This window comes from Dipodomys ordii, unplaced genomic scaffold (assembly GCF_000151885.1).
Source record: "Dipodomys ordii isolate 6190 unplaced genomic scaffold, Dord_2.0 Scaffold61, whole genome shotgun sequence".
NCBI classification, from domain to species: Eukaryota; Metazoa; Chordata; class Mammalia; order Rodentia; family Heteromyidae; genus Dipodomys; species Dipodomys ordii.
In genome coordinates this window covers 8195512-8212618 of record NW_012267277.1, presented here as the reverse complement: position 1 = coordinate 8212618, position 17107 = coordinate 8195512, and the positions used below count along the sequence as shown (strand labels likewise).

At 52.9% G+C, this 17107-nt stretch overlaps 1 protein-coding gene across 1 annotated transcript; it reads left to right on the top strand.

Annotated features, from left to right (window-relative positions):
* The first annotated feature begins 400 nt into the window (after positions 1 to 400).
* Positions 401 to 16075, top strand: LOC105989944 (proprotein convertase subtilisin/kexin type 9-like). The gene is made up of 12 exons (XM_013022215.1): positions 401 to 589; positions 3091 to 3264; positions 4140 to 4423; positions 6653 to 6791; positions 6996 to 7137; positions 9392 to 9588; positions 10212 to 10395; positions 10771 to 10944; positions 11192 to 11340; positions 12189 to 12357; positions 13801 to 13985; positions 15875 to 16075. The coding sequence occupies exons 1-12, from the start codon at positions 401 to 403 to the stop codon at positions 16073 to 16075; spliced, it is 2187 nt and encodes a 728-aa protein (XP_012877669.1).
* The last annotated feature ends 1032 nt before the right edge of the window (positions 16076 to 17107 follow it).

Below are 17107 nucleotides of genomic sequence, written 5' to 3'. Positions count from 1 at the left end.
GTCACCATCAGAGTGGAGGGGAGCCCTGAGGGAGTGGTGGGAGGGGCTGGGTGACACCTCAGGGTAAAAGGTGGAGAACTGAGGGCAGAACTGGCATCCCAGCCTAACTAGGATTGGAGGCAGGGCAGTCTGACATTGTTTGGCGGGCAGGATGAGACTGAAACCAGATGCTCCAGGCCTGGGTGTGTGCTCCATTAGTATTTAGTCAGGTGGGACCATCCTGGGTTTGGATGTACAGCACTCTGAACCCTAGGTTCACCCAACTTGGAGGCACTGGGCTGCAGGCAGGTGCCACTCAGTGAGCCAGACAGCCTGGCTGCCCTGTGTGGCCGCATGCTTGGTCCTTGTGGGTCCTGGGTGTCATTGTCAGCGTCAGGGCTCAAATCTCTCCTCCTACCCCATGGGCACCGATGGCTCTGGGTGCTTGCAGTGCCCACTGCCACCCCTGCTTCTGCTGCTGCTGCTGAGTCTCGCGAGGACCGGAGCCCAAGAGAAGCTGGACGGAGACAGGGAGGGCTTAGGGCTCTCCCTGCCATCGGAGTTCCAGGACAGGCCCATAACCATCATGTACCGCAGCTCTGAGGTGCGGGTGAGATGGGGGTGAGGAACACTGTGGATGCCACTTCTTCTCCGGCCTCAATTTCCCTGATATAAGGGAAGGTCTGAAGTGGAGATCCCAGAAAGCCTTCTGCCCACCGGTTTAGTGCGGTCTGGGGACCATAGTCACCGGGGTAGGGAGCTAGGAAAACCGGAGCTGCAGGGTCTTATGGCAGTGCGTGGCTGTGTCAGGAGGCAGAAGGTCGAGGGAGTGGCTGGGGTGGGGGTGAGAACTTGCCGTGCACTTTCACCGCCTACCTGGGGTCTGGCTGAGGCCCTGCAGTGGCTGGGGTGGCACTGGATGTCGCTCCGGCATCAGGCTGGCAACAGTGGGCGTGGCACATGCAGGCACATAACAGTGCATCCAGCCTGGTGCTGGGAGGAGTCTGCACAGGGCCTGGTACGAGCTGGGGGTCTTGGAGAGAGCATGGGTGGGAGAGCAGGGGTGTAGGACCTGGCGGAGTGAGGCAAGTGAGTTCTTCATGCCCTGGCACCCTACCTTAGCTATGGCTGAGTCTTATCCTGCTGAAGAAAGGCACAAACTAAAGGGGATGGGGTGGAATTAACTGAAGGCCCATGGGGGCGAGGATTAGGGGAATCAGGGTCGCTGGGTTGAGGGTGGGGTCACAATCTGGCCTCACTGGTAGCCAAGATCTGAGAGGCTGGGCCCTGTGCCCTACCACCTTACCCCTTACACCCAGGTGGGGCTCCTTGGAATCTCTTCACACACGGGAGCACTTGCATGTGCCCTGGGCTGTGGAAAGCTCTGGGATGGGATGGACGGCACCTTGGGGAGGTGGTTTGGGAGTGGGGCTGAGGCTCTGTCCCTTGGATGTGAGATCCAATAAGAGAGTGAATCCTAGTGTTCTCTCAACCTGGAGCCTGCAGGAAAAGAGGCCTGATGGTTCTTCCCCTAGGGTGATGAAGGGGATCATAGCTTGTGAGACCCCAGAGAGATGGGCTGTCACAGGCAGGCAGCTGCTGTCTCCTCCTAGACAAACCTGCCTTACTCCCCTTCTGGGATGGGAAAGGTCTGCTGACCCCATGTATTGGGCCACAAGCTGCCAGGCCCTTCTTCTCATTAGAACTTTTCCTCAAATTCCTGAGTGTTTTTTCACCTTCTCCAGGGATTTTGTGGGTCTGTGGTGAAGATAATAAACCTTGATCTCAGAGTGGGGTGCACACCTGTAATCGCAACATTGGGAAGGCTGAGGTAGGAGGACTGTGAGTTTGAGGCCAGCCTGGCTTCAAAGGCAGGCTGTAAATGGATCAAAAGAGGGCATTTCTAGCCATCACTGCTCATCCCCTGCCTGCTCCACCTCCCAGGTTGCTAGACAGCCACCTGGACCAAGCAAACTCCCTGGTGGGAGTTTGTTCCAGGAAGTTCCTCAGGTCCACATATTCATCCCATGAGCATTTTGATGGAGTCAGATTTAGAATGCATGTGTGAAGTGTGTTGGGATTGGAACTGAGGGCATCGCCCTTGCTAGGCAGCATCCACCACTTGAGCATCCCTCCAGCCCCTTGGTGCTCTCAATTTCTTATTAGCACACATGAGTTGTCTAAAGGGGTTTCATTGTGGTATTTACATATATGCATACAACATACTTGGATCCAATCTACTGCCTCAATCTTGTTCTGGCTATTTTTTCTTTAAGGTCAATGGAGCTGGGATGGTAGGTGCCCACTACCATGTCTAGCTATTGGCTGAGATGGGCCCATTAGGAGCTGTTTGACTGGGACAGGGTAGAGCAGGTACCATGTGGACGGTACACAGCAGTCCCTTCACTCATAGAGAGGCCACACTGGCCCAGAATGAAGATTTCTTTGTGTTTTACAAGTGGAAAATCATTTTCAACCTATCCTTCCATTACAGTAAGGAGAAACCACGGCCCACAGAGCCTCTTCTCTCCCTGTGGAAGCGGCCGTGCTCTGATTCCCTGGACTTGGTGTGATGTGGGTAGTGCAGTCTCTGGAATACAGAGACTCTGAGGCACAGGATGGTTAAGTGGCTTGCTCCTGGCCAATAACTGTTGGGCGTGGTAGGGCTCAGATCCATATTTTCCTGGCTCTGAAGTGTGTGAGGCTTCTTGGGCTGCTTCTGGTGGGGAGAAATGGAGATGTGTTAGACTGGGAAGGAGGTTGGGACACTGGGTTGACTAGGAGCGATGGCTTTTAGACAAAGCTGCAGGGGTGACCAGATCTGTCTAGGGCTTGGAGAGCACATCTGTGTGCTCCCCCAGGGACCTGTTGCTGAGGGTGACCTACAGTTTCCCTAGGAAATGGATGCCTTGTTTATAAGTGTGTGGATCTGTTTGTGGGTGATGTCAGTGGGGCTTTGTGTGTGTTGTGGGGAGGTTTAAGTCTCACTGAGTCAGCTGGTATCTGTAGTCTCTCTATGTCCTGGGTCTCTTTGGTTCTAAGTTGATCTGTAGATAAGGATGGGATCTTTCTTTTGATGTCTTCATGCTCCTTTTGCTCCCTTGGGGCCAGAGGTCCTGGAAGGTGCCCAACACCTACCTAGTGGTGTTTAAGGAATCCCAGAGGCAGCAGATGGAGAGTATTGTCCAACACCTGCAGAGCCAGTCTGCCAGCTGGGGCTTCATGTTCGAAGTGCTGCACGTCTTCAAAGACCTCTTTCCTGGCATCCTGATGAAATCTGCCAAAGTGAGTGCACTGGTCCTGGTGATTCCCCGCTCAGGCATGTGCTTCCGTAGGCTAGGGAGAGGCCTGTGTATGCCTCCTGGTTGACACACTCAGGGGACAGCAGAGTACTGAGTACTCAGTACTGAGTACTGCGGCTCAGTGATGCCAGCCTCCTCAGGTAGCTTCCTTGTTAGCCTGGCCAGAAGCAGGAGGGATCCCAGTGCAGAGGGACCACACAGCCCCACATGGGGGAGCTGGATTCCCAGCTGCTGGCCCAGCTGGCCAGTGTCCTTGTGCGGGTACATTGCAGCCTGGTGAGAGAAAGGTCAGGGACAGCCCAGGATGTTGTGCAAGTGGGGTATGCTCCAGGCCAGGGAGAGGTCTGAGCATACACACTTTTCCCCCAATTCCTGCTGGTGCCTTTCCCCTTCTCTCCGCCCCCCACAACCCCACCCCACATTGGCTCAGCACCCAGAAGCCACCACCAGGGTTCAAAGCACTGTGGTCTGAAGATTGAAAAGATGAGAAAAGGGAGTGGACACACAGGATGGCCAGTGCTGACATCCTGATGTGCACATGGAGTCCTGGCCCAAGGGACTTCCCCCACTGTCCAGCCTGCCTAGAACTGGCACTGCCTGGCTCCCAGATAAGATGTGGAAGCTGAATCCCTCCTGCCACTCACGTGGGCTCAGCTACAAGTTGTGGGAACACCATTCTCAGCTCTCCCCACTACCTCCTCCAAGTCTAACAGAGGAATGAGGACTCTGGCTTTGTTTTCTGGTCCATGGAGGCCTTTGGGATATGGTGGGCACTGGTGGGATCAGGTGGGGCAAGTGCTGGGTACTGTGGCCCAAGTGACTCATGAAATTGAGATCCTATGTCCTTGGCATCCGCAGGTCCCGAGGCTGAGGCAGGTGAAGTTCATCGAGGAGGATTCCTTTGCCTTTGCGCAGAGCATCCTATGGAGTCCACATCTGATTTGTCCTCTGTGGAACCAGTTTTGGGGCGGCATGTGGAACCTGCGGCGGATTTCTCCTGAGCGGAACCAGTCTCATAGCTTCAACCACAGCAGTAAGACCACAGCTGCCATGGCCCACATCTCCTCCATGTCCTGGCTCCTGGCCCCTGCCTGTTTTCTCTCTGTCCTCTCCTCACCCTCTTTGGACTGCGCCCCCTGCTGGTACTCAGTGCACAATACAGAGACATTTACCTCAGATTCTTATTGTACCTGAATTTTGTAAAATTTGGGGCCTTGAACTCAGGGCTGGGGTGGTGTCCCTTCGTTTTTCTGATCAAAGGTAGTGCTCTACAACTTGAGTCACACCTCTACTTCCAGCTTTTTGCTGGTTAATTGGAGATATGAACCTCACAGACTTTTCTGCCCAGGCTGGGTTTTAAACTGCCACCCTCAGATCTCAGCTTCCTGAGTAGCTAGGATTACAAGGCCTGGGCCACTGGTAGATGAATAACCACCTTCATAATTCCTTTTTTCATCTTCTCTCCTGCAGGCCACTCTTGCCAGAGGAGGAGGCTGGACTTGACTGTGACTTGCAGTCTCTGGCCTCTCTAACTCTCAGTCTTCAAAACAAGACCAGATTTCCAGAGCTTTCCCCATCTAGGTCTCTGGTCTCCCCCAGTCTCCAAGTCTCTCTGCTCACATTTCCCTCTTCCTGAGCAGATGGAGGCAGAAGAGGAGACCAGGAAAATACCTGTCTGGTGGGGCATCTCAGTGACACTTAGCTAGGGAAGGCAGTAAGGGCACCTACCTGGGAGAGGATCAGAGGTTCTGACTGGACCCTGTAGTGTTAGGCAAGCCTGACACAGATTCCTGGAAACGACTTTGCTAGATAATCAGAGATGGAGTCTAGAGGACGTCTCTGCCCAGGCTGGCTTCACACCTTTAATGTCCTAGATCTCACCTTTCCAAGTAGATAAGAGGCTTGAGACACTGATGCCCAACTTTATTTATTTTTTTTCTCCTTTACAGTCTTGGAGTTTGCCTCATGCTTGGTAGGCAGGTCCTTTACCAGTTGAGTCATTTATACTTTAGAAACTTTTCAGATAAGTTCACATATTTATGTGTCATAAACATGTTTATGTTTATGAGACCTATGCCACAATCCTCCTTGGTTTGGTTGCTGAGTAACTGCTAGCTATTGGTTGAGATGAGGTCTTGTGAACTGTTTGCCTGGGGTGGCCTTGTACCTGGATGCACTGGTCTCTGACTCACAGATAGCAGGTATTATTGATGTGAGCCACTATGCCGAGCCTTCCCTTCCTTCTTGTGTAAGTCCACCTTGAATTGAATTTAGGGCCACTGGTTCATCCTGGATGATCTTTCACTGGAAAGATCTCTTATCCAGATAAGGTCTGGTGGTGGTACTGGAATTGGAATCCAGGGCTTCACATTTATGAGGTTACCACTGAGCTACACCTCTAGACTCCAGATTGGTCTAAAAGGATCTGTTCTGGGGCCACTAGTGACCACCTCTCCTGCAGGTTTGGGGTAGACACAGTCTGTTTCATGTCCCCTAGGGATGCTCATGATGAACTTGTCTCTCCCTGGAGGAGTGGGGGACAGGGCTAGAGTCTTCTCAAGGGCTTGGCTAGAAGAAGCCATTTAGAAGCTGTTGGGCTGGGACAGGATAGGGGAAGTACCATACAGTCAGCTATAATGTAGGCTGGGAGTATCAATGCTGTCCTTCATTAATAGAGAAACCAAGAGCACAGGTGAACAAGCCTGTTTGTTATCCTCAAACCTAAACCTTGTAAGAGAATGGAGATTAGAGGAGGAGGTTCTGTGGAGATGGGTAGAACTTGGAGTGAGGTGGCTCTAAATCACAGAAAGCCAGAAACCACCAGAAAAAGGAGGACAAGGCCAACGAGGCTTGTTATCCAGAACCTTCAGGGGAAGTGTGGCATAGCTGAGATCATTTTATCTTGAATTTCTGGTTTCACGAACTGTAGTTCAAGTTGGTCAGCAGGACAACCAGAGAGCTGGTGTCGCTGTAATCCTGTCTCAAGAGAACCAGTAGTAGGAGCAGGTCACTGAGGCCCTGCCACCTGGGTTGCTCCCAGCCAATGACAGAGCTCTGGGTCATTTGATTTGGTAACAAGACCCAATAACAGGTAGCATGCTATTGGGGAGTTTCCTGATTCTCTCTCATTGGCCAGCTACCTGGCTTTGGAAAGTTCCCTATTTCTAAGTCTTACTGGCGTGGCCAGTAAAATAGTCCCAAGAGGAAGTAGCTTGGGAGGACTTTTAGATTAAGTTCATATACAGTCCTTGAAACAGTGTGCATAACTGGTAAGCAGAGCATGCCATCATTGATACACATGACCACCTGTAACATCACCCTCCTGATTCTCCTTTTTCTCATCTCGCATAAACGTCACTGTGGGAAGACAGGGACAACCCTGTGGAAGTGTATTTCTTGGGCACTGGCATCCGGCCTAGTCACCGGGAAATCAAGGACAGGATCATCATCTCTAACTTTGAGAGAGTGCCTGAAGAGGAGTGGCAGAGCACCAGTGCGCCCAGGTCACAGGTGAGCCATCCTTCCCCAGCCCATCCCAGAGGAAGATGAGGACCACCAGACCTGGAGCACCATGGCCACCCTCCCCAGCCATCACCATCCATCCCCAGTCCTCAGCTGTAGGCAGGGAGGGTGGGCATTGAAGTCGATCTAGGATTTATTGGGAAATTGTGGGGCGGGTGGTTTTCTCATCTGGTCCTTGTGTTGGTGGAGCAGGAGGGCAATTGCGAAAGCCATGGCACCCACCTGGCAGCTCTGGTCAGCGGCCAGAGTGTTGGCGTGGCCAAGGACATCAAGATACACAGCCTGCGTGTGCTCAACTGCCAAGGGAAGGGCACGGTCAGCGGCATCCTCATGGGTGAGTGGCAGCTCCCATTCTGTTGTCTTTCCATCTGGCCATGGGGGCAGGGGCTTCAGCCAGGGAGGAGCAATGACTCCAGACCCAAGAGGGCATGGTAGCCTCTGCCACAGAGTACCAGTGGAGGAGCAGCAGAACCCTCAAGGTTGCCAGTGCAGGTGGAGAGACTGAGGGCTCAAGGGAGCAGAGACCCAGCCCAAGTGAGCCCCTGTTCCATGCTCCTTCTCCATTCCGTGTGCTCTGTGCTTTCAGAATTCTGTGTCATTTGTCATGTGGGCTTAGATCTCCACAGACCCTGAGGAGACAGAAAGGAAGCCAGTTTCCCCTCCAAGCATGGTGGGGCTCATTTCTCCCTAGTTTGTCTCCATATGTCACCTTGGCTGAGCAGACTTGGTGGAGGAATGGCAACCCCTTGTCCAGACTGTCCCAGGTTTCTTCATCCACTGCATGGAGAGGAGAGGTGGGGCCCGGGTCTGAGAGGTCCTGCTGAGAGCCAGGCCTGTTGTGGCCATGGACAGGGAACAGGGAGGGAGCTCTGCACAGAGCTGCGGTGGCCAATGGCTGAGCCAAGGGCTCTGGACGCCACACCTGGGGCTGGCAGGTGACATCCATTAACAGTTAGTGAAGCCAGCTAGAGAGGGCGACTTGTCCAGGCTCACAGAGAAGAAACTGGCTCACAGAGAAGATACTGGGTGGAGGCTGACTGACCTTCCCCAAGAGCCCAGGCCCCTAGTCAGATGCTCAACTGCATGGAGTCCAGAGGTACACACTGCCCCAAATCTTATTCACAGAGGCTCCAGCTTTGTGTTCCATTGCAGGCAGGGATCAAGAGTCCCTGGCTCATCCCAGTGACCCCTGTGCCTGTCTCATGCCTCTGCTGATTGACCTTGGCCTTGACCTTTGCTTCCCAAAGGTGATGAGTGGAGGGAAGGCTTTGATGCTGGGCCTGGCCCAGGGAAGAGCAGCCCCTCTTTGGAGTCTCAGTCATGGCATCACTGGGCCAGAGCCGGGCTCACACAGAGGAGCTGTCACCTCCACCGCAATCAGCAGTTCCTCTGTGCACAGTGACTGAAATGAGGTGTGACTGAGCACAGAGCTTTGCACACAGCAGCGGTCTAATAACTACAGCTGTGACTGCGCTTGTCACCCCCACTGCCATGCCCACTCCCCCTCCCTCCTCAGCAGCTGTCCTCTAGGCATGTGGCAGTAAGATTCCAACTCCTCCCTTGGCCACAGAGGCCTAGATCCAGGAGTGGCCGACGGGTATGTCCAGTTACACCACGTGACAGCAGGAGCTAAGCCTATGGGGTTGTTTGCAGCAGGTTTCTAAGGTGGAGGGGGGATTAGAACCCAGGTATCTAGGCCATGCTGTGTGGCCAGAGGGAGCCCCATCCTCCTAGCGTGGTAATCAGCTGCCCTTGGAACCCTGGAGACACCCAGAATCCCTGTGCCTGTTTTACAAATGGGGTTGCCAGCTGGCAGCAGGCAGCCAGGACAGGCTCAGGTTCCTGTGGATCCAGAGCTCTGCGAGACACTGGAACCAGGCCTAGAGTGTGGTGAGTGTTTGTGAAGTCTGCCTTCATTCTCAGAATGCCAGGCTTCTACCTCAATAGCTGTTTCCTGGAAAAGTGTAAGAACAGGTTGCGTGAGCATCTTTTAAACAAGGCATCTAGAGAGGCAAGCAAGGGAAGTCCTGTGTATTGGCTGGTTTGAAGCTGCAGTCGCAATTAATGGCTTCCATGTGCACACATGGGACATGTGTGTATGTATGTGTTTCTGTGTGTGTGTGTGTGAGAGAGAGAGAGAGAGAGAAAGAAAGAAAAAAACAAAGAAAGAAAGGAAGGAAGAAAGAAAGAAAGAGAGGGGCGGTGCTTTGAGGAGTGGTCTTTTTACTTGGCTGGTGAGCCTGCAATCTGCAGGACAGGCCAGGCAGGCTACAGATGCCTGCAGCAGCTGACTGCAATCTTGAATCAGTAGGTTTATGGAGGCAGAATTCCTTCTGAACCATCATGTGATTGAGCAAGGCTTACTACCTTAACAGAAGTCATTAAAACGAAGAGCAATTGATGTAAATGTTAGCCACGGAGTGTGTGTGTATGTGTGTGTGTGTGTGTGTGTGTGTGTGTGTATTAGCACTTAGATGCATTTGACCCAACATAGGGTCATCACTGTTGTTGGAGGGAAGGGGTTGGAGGAAGGAAGCGTGTCCCTCTCCAGGCAGTCATCTTGTTCTCAGTCATCTCTGTTCTCTCAGGCTTGGAGTTTCTTTGGAAAAAGCTGGTCTCCAATCCCTCCAAGCGCATGGTAGTGCTGCTGCCCCTGGTGAGTGGGTACAGTCAGAGCATCAACGATGCCTGCAAGCGCCTGGCAAGGGCTGGAGCAGTGCTGGTGGCCGCTGCGGGCAACTTTCAGAGCAATGCCTGTGCCTACTCTCCAGCGTCGTCTCCTGAGGTAGGTGCCTGCTGGGCTTCCTGCTCATGTCCTGCCTTGCAGGTTGTCAGAGGCCCAGCATCCCCAAACCCCAGTGTGACAAGGGGTTTGGCTAGCCCTGCCTCACCTTCAAAACCCCTCCCACAAAGCTCCTCTCCTGCAAATCCTTCAGCTATGCCTTCCCTCCCCTCTTGATTGACATTTGCAGAGCCACTGCTCTGTGTGGGGCTTGTCTGGGCCTGGTAGTACCACAGGGAGGACACTTGTCCCACTTTCCAGATTTCTGGGCCCTGGAATTTCTCCCTCCTCCCCCCGACTCTGGCCCAATAGGGCTCCCAGAGATGCTGAACTTAAAACCAAGTGGTCTCAGCCTGGCTCATTGTGGGTTGCCCCACAGCACTCTGCCTTCTTGATAACAGCATTGTCAATTCAGTATTTGTCTACCCATTAAATACAATCTCTACAGGGCATGGGGAGTAGTGTCTATATCCTGTGGAAGCCCTGGAGCAGGCTAGGGTATCAGCTGTGCCCAGGAGCCAGATATTCCTCTGGAGAAGACATTTACATGGGGGTCAAACTGGTAGTAGAGGAGTTGATCAGTCAGCTCCATGCAGCCTTTCAACTCTTTGTTTGCCACATTCCAGGTCATCACTGTTGGAGCTGTCGATTCCCAGGACCAGCCTTTCACCCAGGGTCCTCTGGGGACCAACTATGGCTCCTGTGTGGACATCTTTGCTCCTGGGAAAACCATTGTCAGTGCCTCCAAAGACTGTACCATTTGTTATATAAGAAAGAGTGGGACTGCGCAGGCCGCTGCCCATGTGGCTGGTGAGTCACCAAGCCACTGTCCTGACCACCAGGATTCCAGTGGCCCCTTTGGCCAGATCCTCCATATGCCAGGCTCTGCGCAGGAGGACCAAATAGGCAGACCTGATGGTGATGGTGCACTTTGCATCACAGAGGTTTGGGGAAATAAACAGGTGTACACCTGGTGAACACAATGGCCAATACCAAGGCCTAGAGGTAGGGGAACAAGATGTCTTACTTTCTAGCTTTCACTATGCAAGGGATTGTAGGTGGCTTCATTTTGGGAAGAGCACATCATGTGTGTGTGTGTGTGTGTGCATTTGTGTCCTAAAAGGAGTTCCCATCTAGGACAGAGGGGAGGCCATCACCTTGTTTGACCTCTCCCTCCCCTATCAGGCATTGCAGCCCTGTTGCTCACTGCCCAGCCAAACCTCACTGTGGCTGAGCTGAGGCAGAGGCTGCTCCACTACTCTATCAGCAATGCTATCAATGACACTTGGTTCCCGAAGGAAGAGCGATTCAAGACCCCCAACCTGGTGGCTGCACTGCTCCCCAGGATCCAGAAAACAGGTGAGCAGGGCAGGTGGGTAGGCAGAGGCCAGCCTGGGGTGTGAGAGGCCCATGAGATGGTGACAGTCCCCAACCTGGTTGACAGAAGGACTGTCCTCCTCAGATAGGACTTCAGGCTCCACGGAATTGTTGTAACTCTATAGTTTTACCTCAAAGTTTCATGTGGTGTCTTAGTTTCTCTCCCTCAGCTCGGGTTGAAGCTTTTTCTGGAATCTCCAAGAGCCTCTTTATCCTGTTCTTGTTGCAGGTGGACAGATGTTCTGCAGGACTGTGTGGTCAGCACCCTGGGAATTCAGGCTGACACACGCTGCTGAGGCTCACTGTGACCCGGAGGAGGAGCTGCTGGGCTGCTCCAGTTTCTCCCAGAGTGGGAAGCGGCAGGGCGAGCGTGTGGGGGTGAGCTGCACACTCTGTGTGCCCAGTCCTCTGTCCTCTGGATTCCAATCCCTGTCTCGACTTCAAAGGCCTGGGCAGGGCCAGGTGCTCCTGGGGGACTCCGGACAGACAGCACCCTCATGGGCACAGGAGGGAAAGGACAGCGGTGGCTTCGGCTCTCTGCCTTGCCTAAAGCCATCTCTATGCTGGGTGTTTTTGTCTCATGCCTGTTATCCTAATGATTAGGAGGCTTAGATCTGAGGATCATGGCTCAAAGCCAGCCCAGGCAGGAAAGTTCATGTGGTTTTATCTCCAATTAAGCTAGAAGGGGAGTTGCAGCTCTGCTGGTAGAGTGCCAGGCTTGAATGATAAAGCTGAGGGACAGCACCTAGGCCCTGAGTTCAAGTACTAGGAATGACATTCCTCCTATTCCTCTTCCCCAACCAAGAAAAATCCACAGCCAGGACCCATGTGTGGACGTAGAGGCTCTGTTAGTTAGCAACCTTAAAGCTGCAGAATCATCCAGGCCCTGGGTGTCCTTGGAAAGGGTAGGGGGCCATGAAGGTGAGGTGGGTGAATATTTCTGTGCAGAAGTCAATGTTAGGGAGGTTTCTCAGGAGAGGCCAGGTGCGTCAGGGAGCCCGTAGGTCCTGTGCTGCTTTATCAGGTCTCCTTGTCTCCACTTGGAAGCCATTGTCAGTGTTGGGAAGATTCATAGCTGAGCTGCACATGGCAGCAGAGCCAGCCTGGGCCCAACCAGTGCTGAGGACTCAGGAACTAGAACTTGCAGACTGGGTCCCTCTCAGACCAGCTTCCCCAGTCCCCAAACCTCCTCACAACAAGTTCCCATTCCTCTCTTGGACTCTCAGATCCTAGGAAACAGACGCGTTTGCCTGGCATTTGGAGATAGCCAGGTTTCTGCAGTGGCCAGATGCTGCCTGCTCCCCCGAGCGAACTGCAGCATCCACACAGCTCCTCCAGCCTTGGTGGGGCTGAAGACCTACACCCACTGCCCGGATCCTGACCAAGTCCTGACAGGTAGGGGCTGGTCCCACCAGGGTGAGGAAGATGACCTACCTCCTGCTGCTCAGGAGACATGGCCCACACACTTGGTCCCCATGAGTGTGAGCAGATGATTTTGGAGTCTCAGGACCCATAGCCAAACAGGATCTGCAACGTGCATGCTATGTGGCCTTGGGTAGGTTCACCTCTCTCTCTCTCTTCACTTTCTCTTCCTCCCCTTCCTCAGTGGCAGCGATGAGAGGGATGGCAGGTGGGCTCCGGCTTGAGCACTGGGAGCTGTTTACCAGCTGTGTGGGTATGGAGCTCCAGTTCAGGCCTGTCAGAAGTGGGGAACAGCTCAGGTTGATTCCAACTGCCACTCAGTAGCTGGCAAGTTCCTTCTCAGCCCTGTGCCTTAGTTTCCTCATCATGAATGCTCAGCTGTTAGCCTTGGACAGTATGCATTCTGGTGGCCACTGCCATCGACAATCACTCTGAAGTCCTTTCTCTGGGCTGGGAACTTTCCATAACAAACCTGCCCAGGAGAGTGGCTGGAATTCATGGGTGAGGGCTGCACTTACGAATTAAGGACTGTGTTTCTTGGGTTGGAACCAGGCTCAGATAGAGCTTGGTGCCAGAGGGTTTGGGGAACTGAGGGAATTATCTTGAATCACTAAGTCAGGAGCTGATCTTGGAAGAGAAGCACTGGGGAGTCTGAAGATTCTGGAATAGTAAGGGTTAGGTGGGGTTAAAAGATGGCTGGATTAGGATTTGCAGCAGTCAGATAAGCTCAGTGGCTGGAGCCTTGTCCAGGACAAGAGCTCCATGTGGCTGCTGGCCTGGCAGGAAGCCTGGCTTTTGGCACACAGGCACTCACTGCGCAGCTCATGCCAAGTCCCCAAAACCACAGAGCTGGAAGAAGGGCTCTGGTCCTGGTTATCATAACCCTAATATGGTCAGAATCTGGTCTTGCCTGCGCAGTACGGGGACTACCCAGGCATGTTCCTGCTTCAGCTAAGCAGTATCTCTGTGAGTTGATGGTATTGCTCTGGCTATTTTACAATTAGGGAAACTAAGGCTTGATGAAGTCCAGCAAGCCATCCACAATTTTATAGCCAGGTGCCCTTGATTCCCAAGCCCACAGATCCAAGCTCAGGCTGATCTTCTAGCTGGTGATGGATGGGGAAGGGACCTGAGGTGGGAGGGGATTGTGGTTAGAAGCCCTGTCCCAGGGCTTCCCTTCTTTAGTGGAGAGGAGACCATGTGATTCCCAGGAAACTATGGCTCAGAGCAGTTGAGCTGCTCTCCCAAGGTCCTACAAGTCAGAGCTAAGCCAAAAGTCCTGCTGCTCAGGCAATATCTTTTCTACTCAGAGCTGCTCCTGGTTTTCCCTGGGTTTGGATCCTAAAAATAAAGTACGTGATTGAGGGAAAGGGTGTCCGGCATCCCAGTGTGTGAGCTGGCCCTCTTCTGTTCCAGGCTGCAGCTCCCATTGGGAGGTAGAGAATCTTGGTGTCTTCCCACATACCACACCCAAGAGAGGTACTAATCAGCCAAGGCGGTGCACGGGACACAAGGAGGCCAGTGTCCATGCTTCCTGCTGCCATGCTCCGGGCCTGCAGTGTACAATGAAGAAGTACAGGCCTTTAAGCCCCTTGGAGAAGGTGAAGGGTTGAGGTTGTGGGAGGTGGGGTGGAGATGGCTGGGGCCTGTATCCTCTTGGGGTGGTCAGTGCACAGTGGAGGATCTATGCACCTGTGCTGTGTGTGTGTGTGTGTGAGTGTTGTGGCTTGATTTTGTTTCTGTCCAGATTTGTAAGGTTTGCTCTCCAGGTTCCCTGTCCCACTTTAAGGATAGCACACATAAACAGGGCATAAAGAAATGCAGTGCTGGGCTGAGAATGTGGCTCAGTGGTAGAGTGCTTGCCTCGCACACATGAAGCTCTGGTTTCAATTTTCTCAGTATAAAGTAAACAGAAAAAGCCAAAAGTGGTGATATGGCTCAAGTGGTAGAGTCTTGAGCAAAAGAAGCTCAAGGACAGTTCCCAGGCCCTAAATTCAAGCCCCAGGATTGGCAGAGAGAGAGAGAGAGAGAGAGAAAGAGAGAGAGAGAGAGAGAGAGAGAGAGACAGACAGACAGACAGACAGACAGACAAATAGACAGACACACAGACAGAGAGAGAGAGAGGGACAGAGACAGAGAGAGACAGAGAGACAGAGACAGAGACAGAGAGACAGAGACAGAGGGAAACAGAAAGACAGAGACGGAGAGACAGAGAAACAAGAAATGCATTGCTGAATCTCAAAACAGTAATGTAATGCTGTGCTTGTTATACCTGCTACTTTTAAGGAAGAAGTAGGATCTCAGTTTGAGGCCTACCTGGGCAAAAAGTAATTAAAAAAAAACAAAACCATCTAAACAAATAAACTGGGTATCTGGGTATGCTGGTACAATTGGACTATCAGCTATCTCTCTCTCCCTCCCTCACTCTCTCTCTCTCTCTCTCTCCCAATCTGCCTCTCTGTCTCCGTCTCTGTCTCTCTCTCTAAGTAGCATAGGTAGGAGGACTGCACATAGTCTGGGCCAAGATTGTATTTGAAAAATAACTATAGCAAAAAAGACCAAAGTTGTGACTCAAGTGGTAGAGAGCCTGCTTAGCACTCATGAATTCAATCCCCAGAATTGCCTTAAATAAAACAAAAAAGCAAGCCAGGGGTCTGTACTAATACCTGTATGTCTAGCTACTCAGGGAGCTGAGATCTGAGGATTGGGGTAAAAAGCCAGCGGAGGCAGGGAAGTCTGTGAAACTCTCACCTCCAATTAACAGCCTCAAGAAGCCGGAAGTGGAGCTGAGGCTCAAGTCTGGATTTCAAACCCCAGGATTGGCTGTCTGTCTCTGTCTCTGTCTGTCTCTATCTCTGTCTCTGTCTCTGTCTGACTGTCTGTCTGTCAGTCTGTCTCTCTCCCTCTCACACACACTCACATTAACACCTGTGCACTTAACAAACGGAGTGGGAGTTGTTCAGGGCTGGAATGCCTGAGCAACCATGGAAGGTTGGAGGAAGAAGGCAGATCTCTGAAGGGAGGGCAGGTCACACTTGGCCTCTTGGAGTCTGAGAGCTAGCCTCTAGAGGCCATGGCAGGAGGAGTTTGGGACCTGAGGCTGGTGGCTCTGGTCTGGGATGAGCTGCAACAAGGAGTGGAGGACTGTTGCAAGGTCTTGTGGAGCTGCTGGGGGGATGGAGTTGCCATCACTGGGTGTGGAAGGCTGTGGGAGGTGTGGCTTGGAGGGAAGTGGGAGGTGGGAGGGGCTTTGGTTTGTTGAGATGTCTGTCTGGGCCCCAGTGTCATGGTAGGCTGGGGCTGAAGCACCCTGAGGGAGTGGTGGGCAGTGTTGGACTCAGCCCCTTTGGGGTGTGAGGGGCAGAAGCAAGCCAGGTGCTGACAGTTTGGTCCCTACTGAGGGTTGCTGGGAGGGACAGTAGCAGGTGGCTTAGAGACCTGACCATGCCTGCGGGACCTGGCCTTACTTGTCCTGTCTGGACTCTGGCAGGTCACTGTGAGCTGTGATGCAGGCTGGACCCTGACCAGCTGCAGTGCCCATCCTGAGACCTCAGTCACCCTGGGAGCTTTCCCTGTGGACAACACCTGTGTGGTGAGGCAGCAGGATCCTGAGGAAACAGGAAGGACCAGTGAGGAGTTTGTCATAGTCACTGCCATCTGCTGCCGCATCCAGCCTTCAGGACAAGCATAGAGTGGATGGAAAGACCTCAGCCTGCCGGGTGGTGCTGACCAGGGCAGGACTGGGGTGGAGACTCTTGCCCTGAGAGAACTTGTTCCCACCTGACTGCCCTTCTCTGGCAGAGTTACAGAATGGGCCCCCATTAGAAGCAAGGAAGGGTGGTTTGACAGCAAGCGTGGTTCCTGGCAGACTTATGAGCAAAGTCACCTTTCATGTGCATTTGCCTCCAGGAGTTGATACCGGTCTGCAAGAGGCACTTGGATTGAGAGGAGCCAGTGTTAGGAGGAACAAATGAGGGTGACTGGTGCTGGGGACCCCTCATGGCTTCTCACTTTGTAGAAACTCCTTAGGAATTACTGATTGAGAGTGCCAGCCCCAGCCAGGACAAGCATGTCTCAGGAGACCATAGGGCCATGCCTCAATTTCTCCTTGCTATCCTTGCTCTACTCCACCTCCAGCTATGTCTCTGACTGGGAGCACCTGCAGTAGAGGCTGACAGATCATATCCCCATCCCTACTTCTCCTGATCCCTCTTCTGCTCTACAGTGTATGCACTGGTTACCCATACTTTATGGAGCAAGATACAGGGCCAGAGAGGGGAGGGCCTGCCAGGCATACAGTGCGAAGTGAGGTGATATAAAGGGAGGTGGCAGGCTGGGCACCTTATTTCTGGGGGGAGCAAGGTGTGAAGGCAGCCAGAGCCTACTTGCTCTAGGGCTTCTCCCTGGGGGCATGGGCCTTCTCCTGTGGTGGTCTCTCTCAAGGAGGCTGGGTGGACACCTGAGGGGTGCAGGTGGCATGTGTAAGGATCAGCTGCCCACATGTGAATAAATATCAGAATGAACCAACACTTGTCTATCACTAGGGTCTCTGTTGGCTTTGTATCAGTTCTGGGGCTTGAACTCAGGGGCGAGCACTGTTCCTGAGCCTTTTTGCCTCAAGATGAGTATTCTATCCATTGAGCCACAGCTCTACTTCTAGCTTTTTGATTAGTTTCCTGTAGATAAGAGTCTTACAGACTTTCCTGCCTGGGCTGGAACTGAG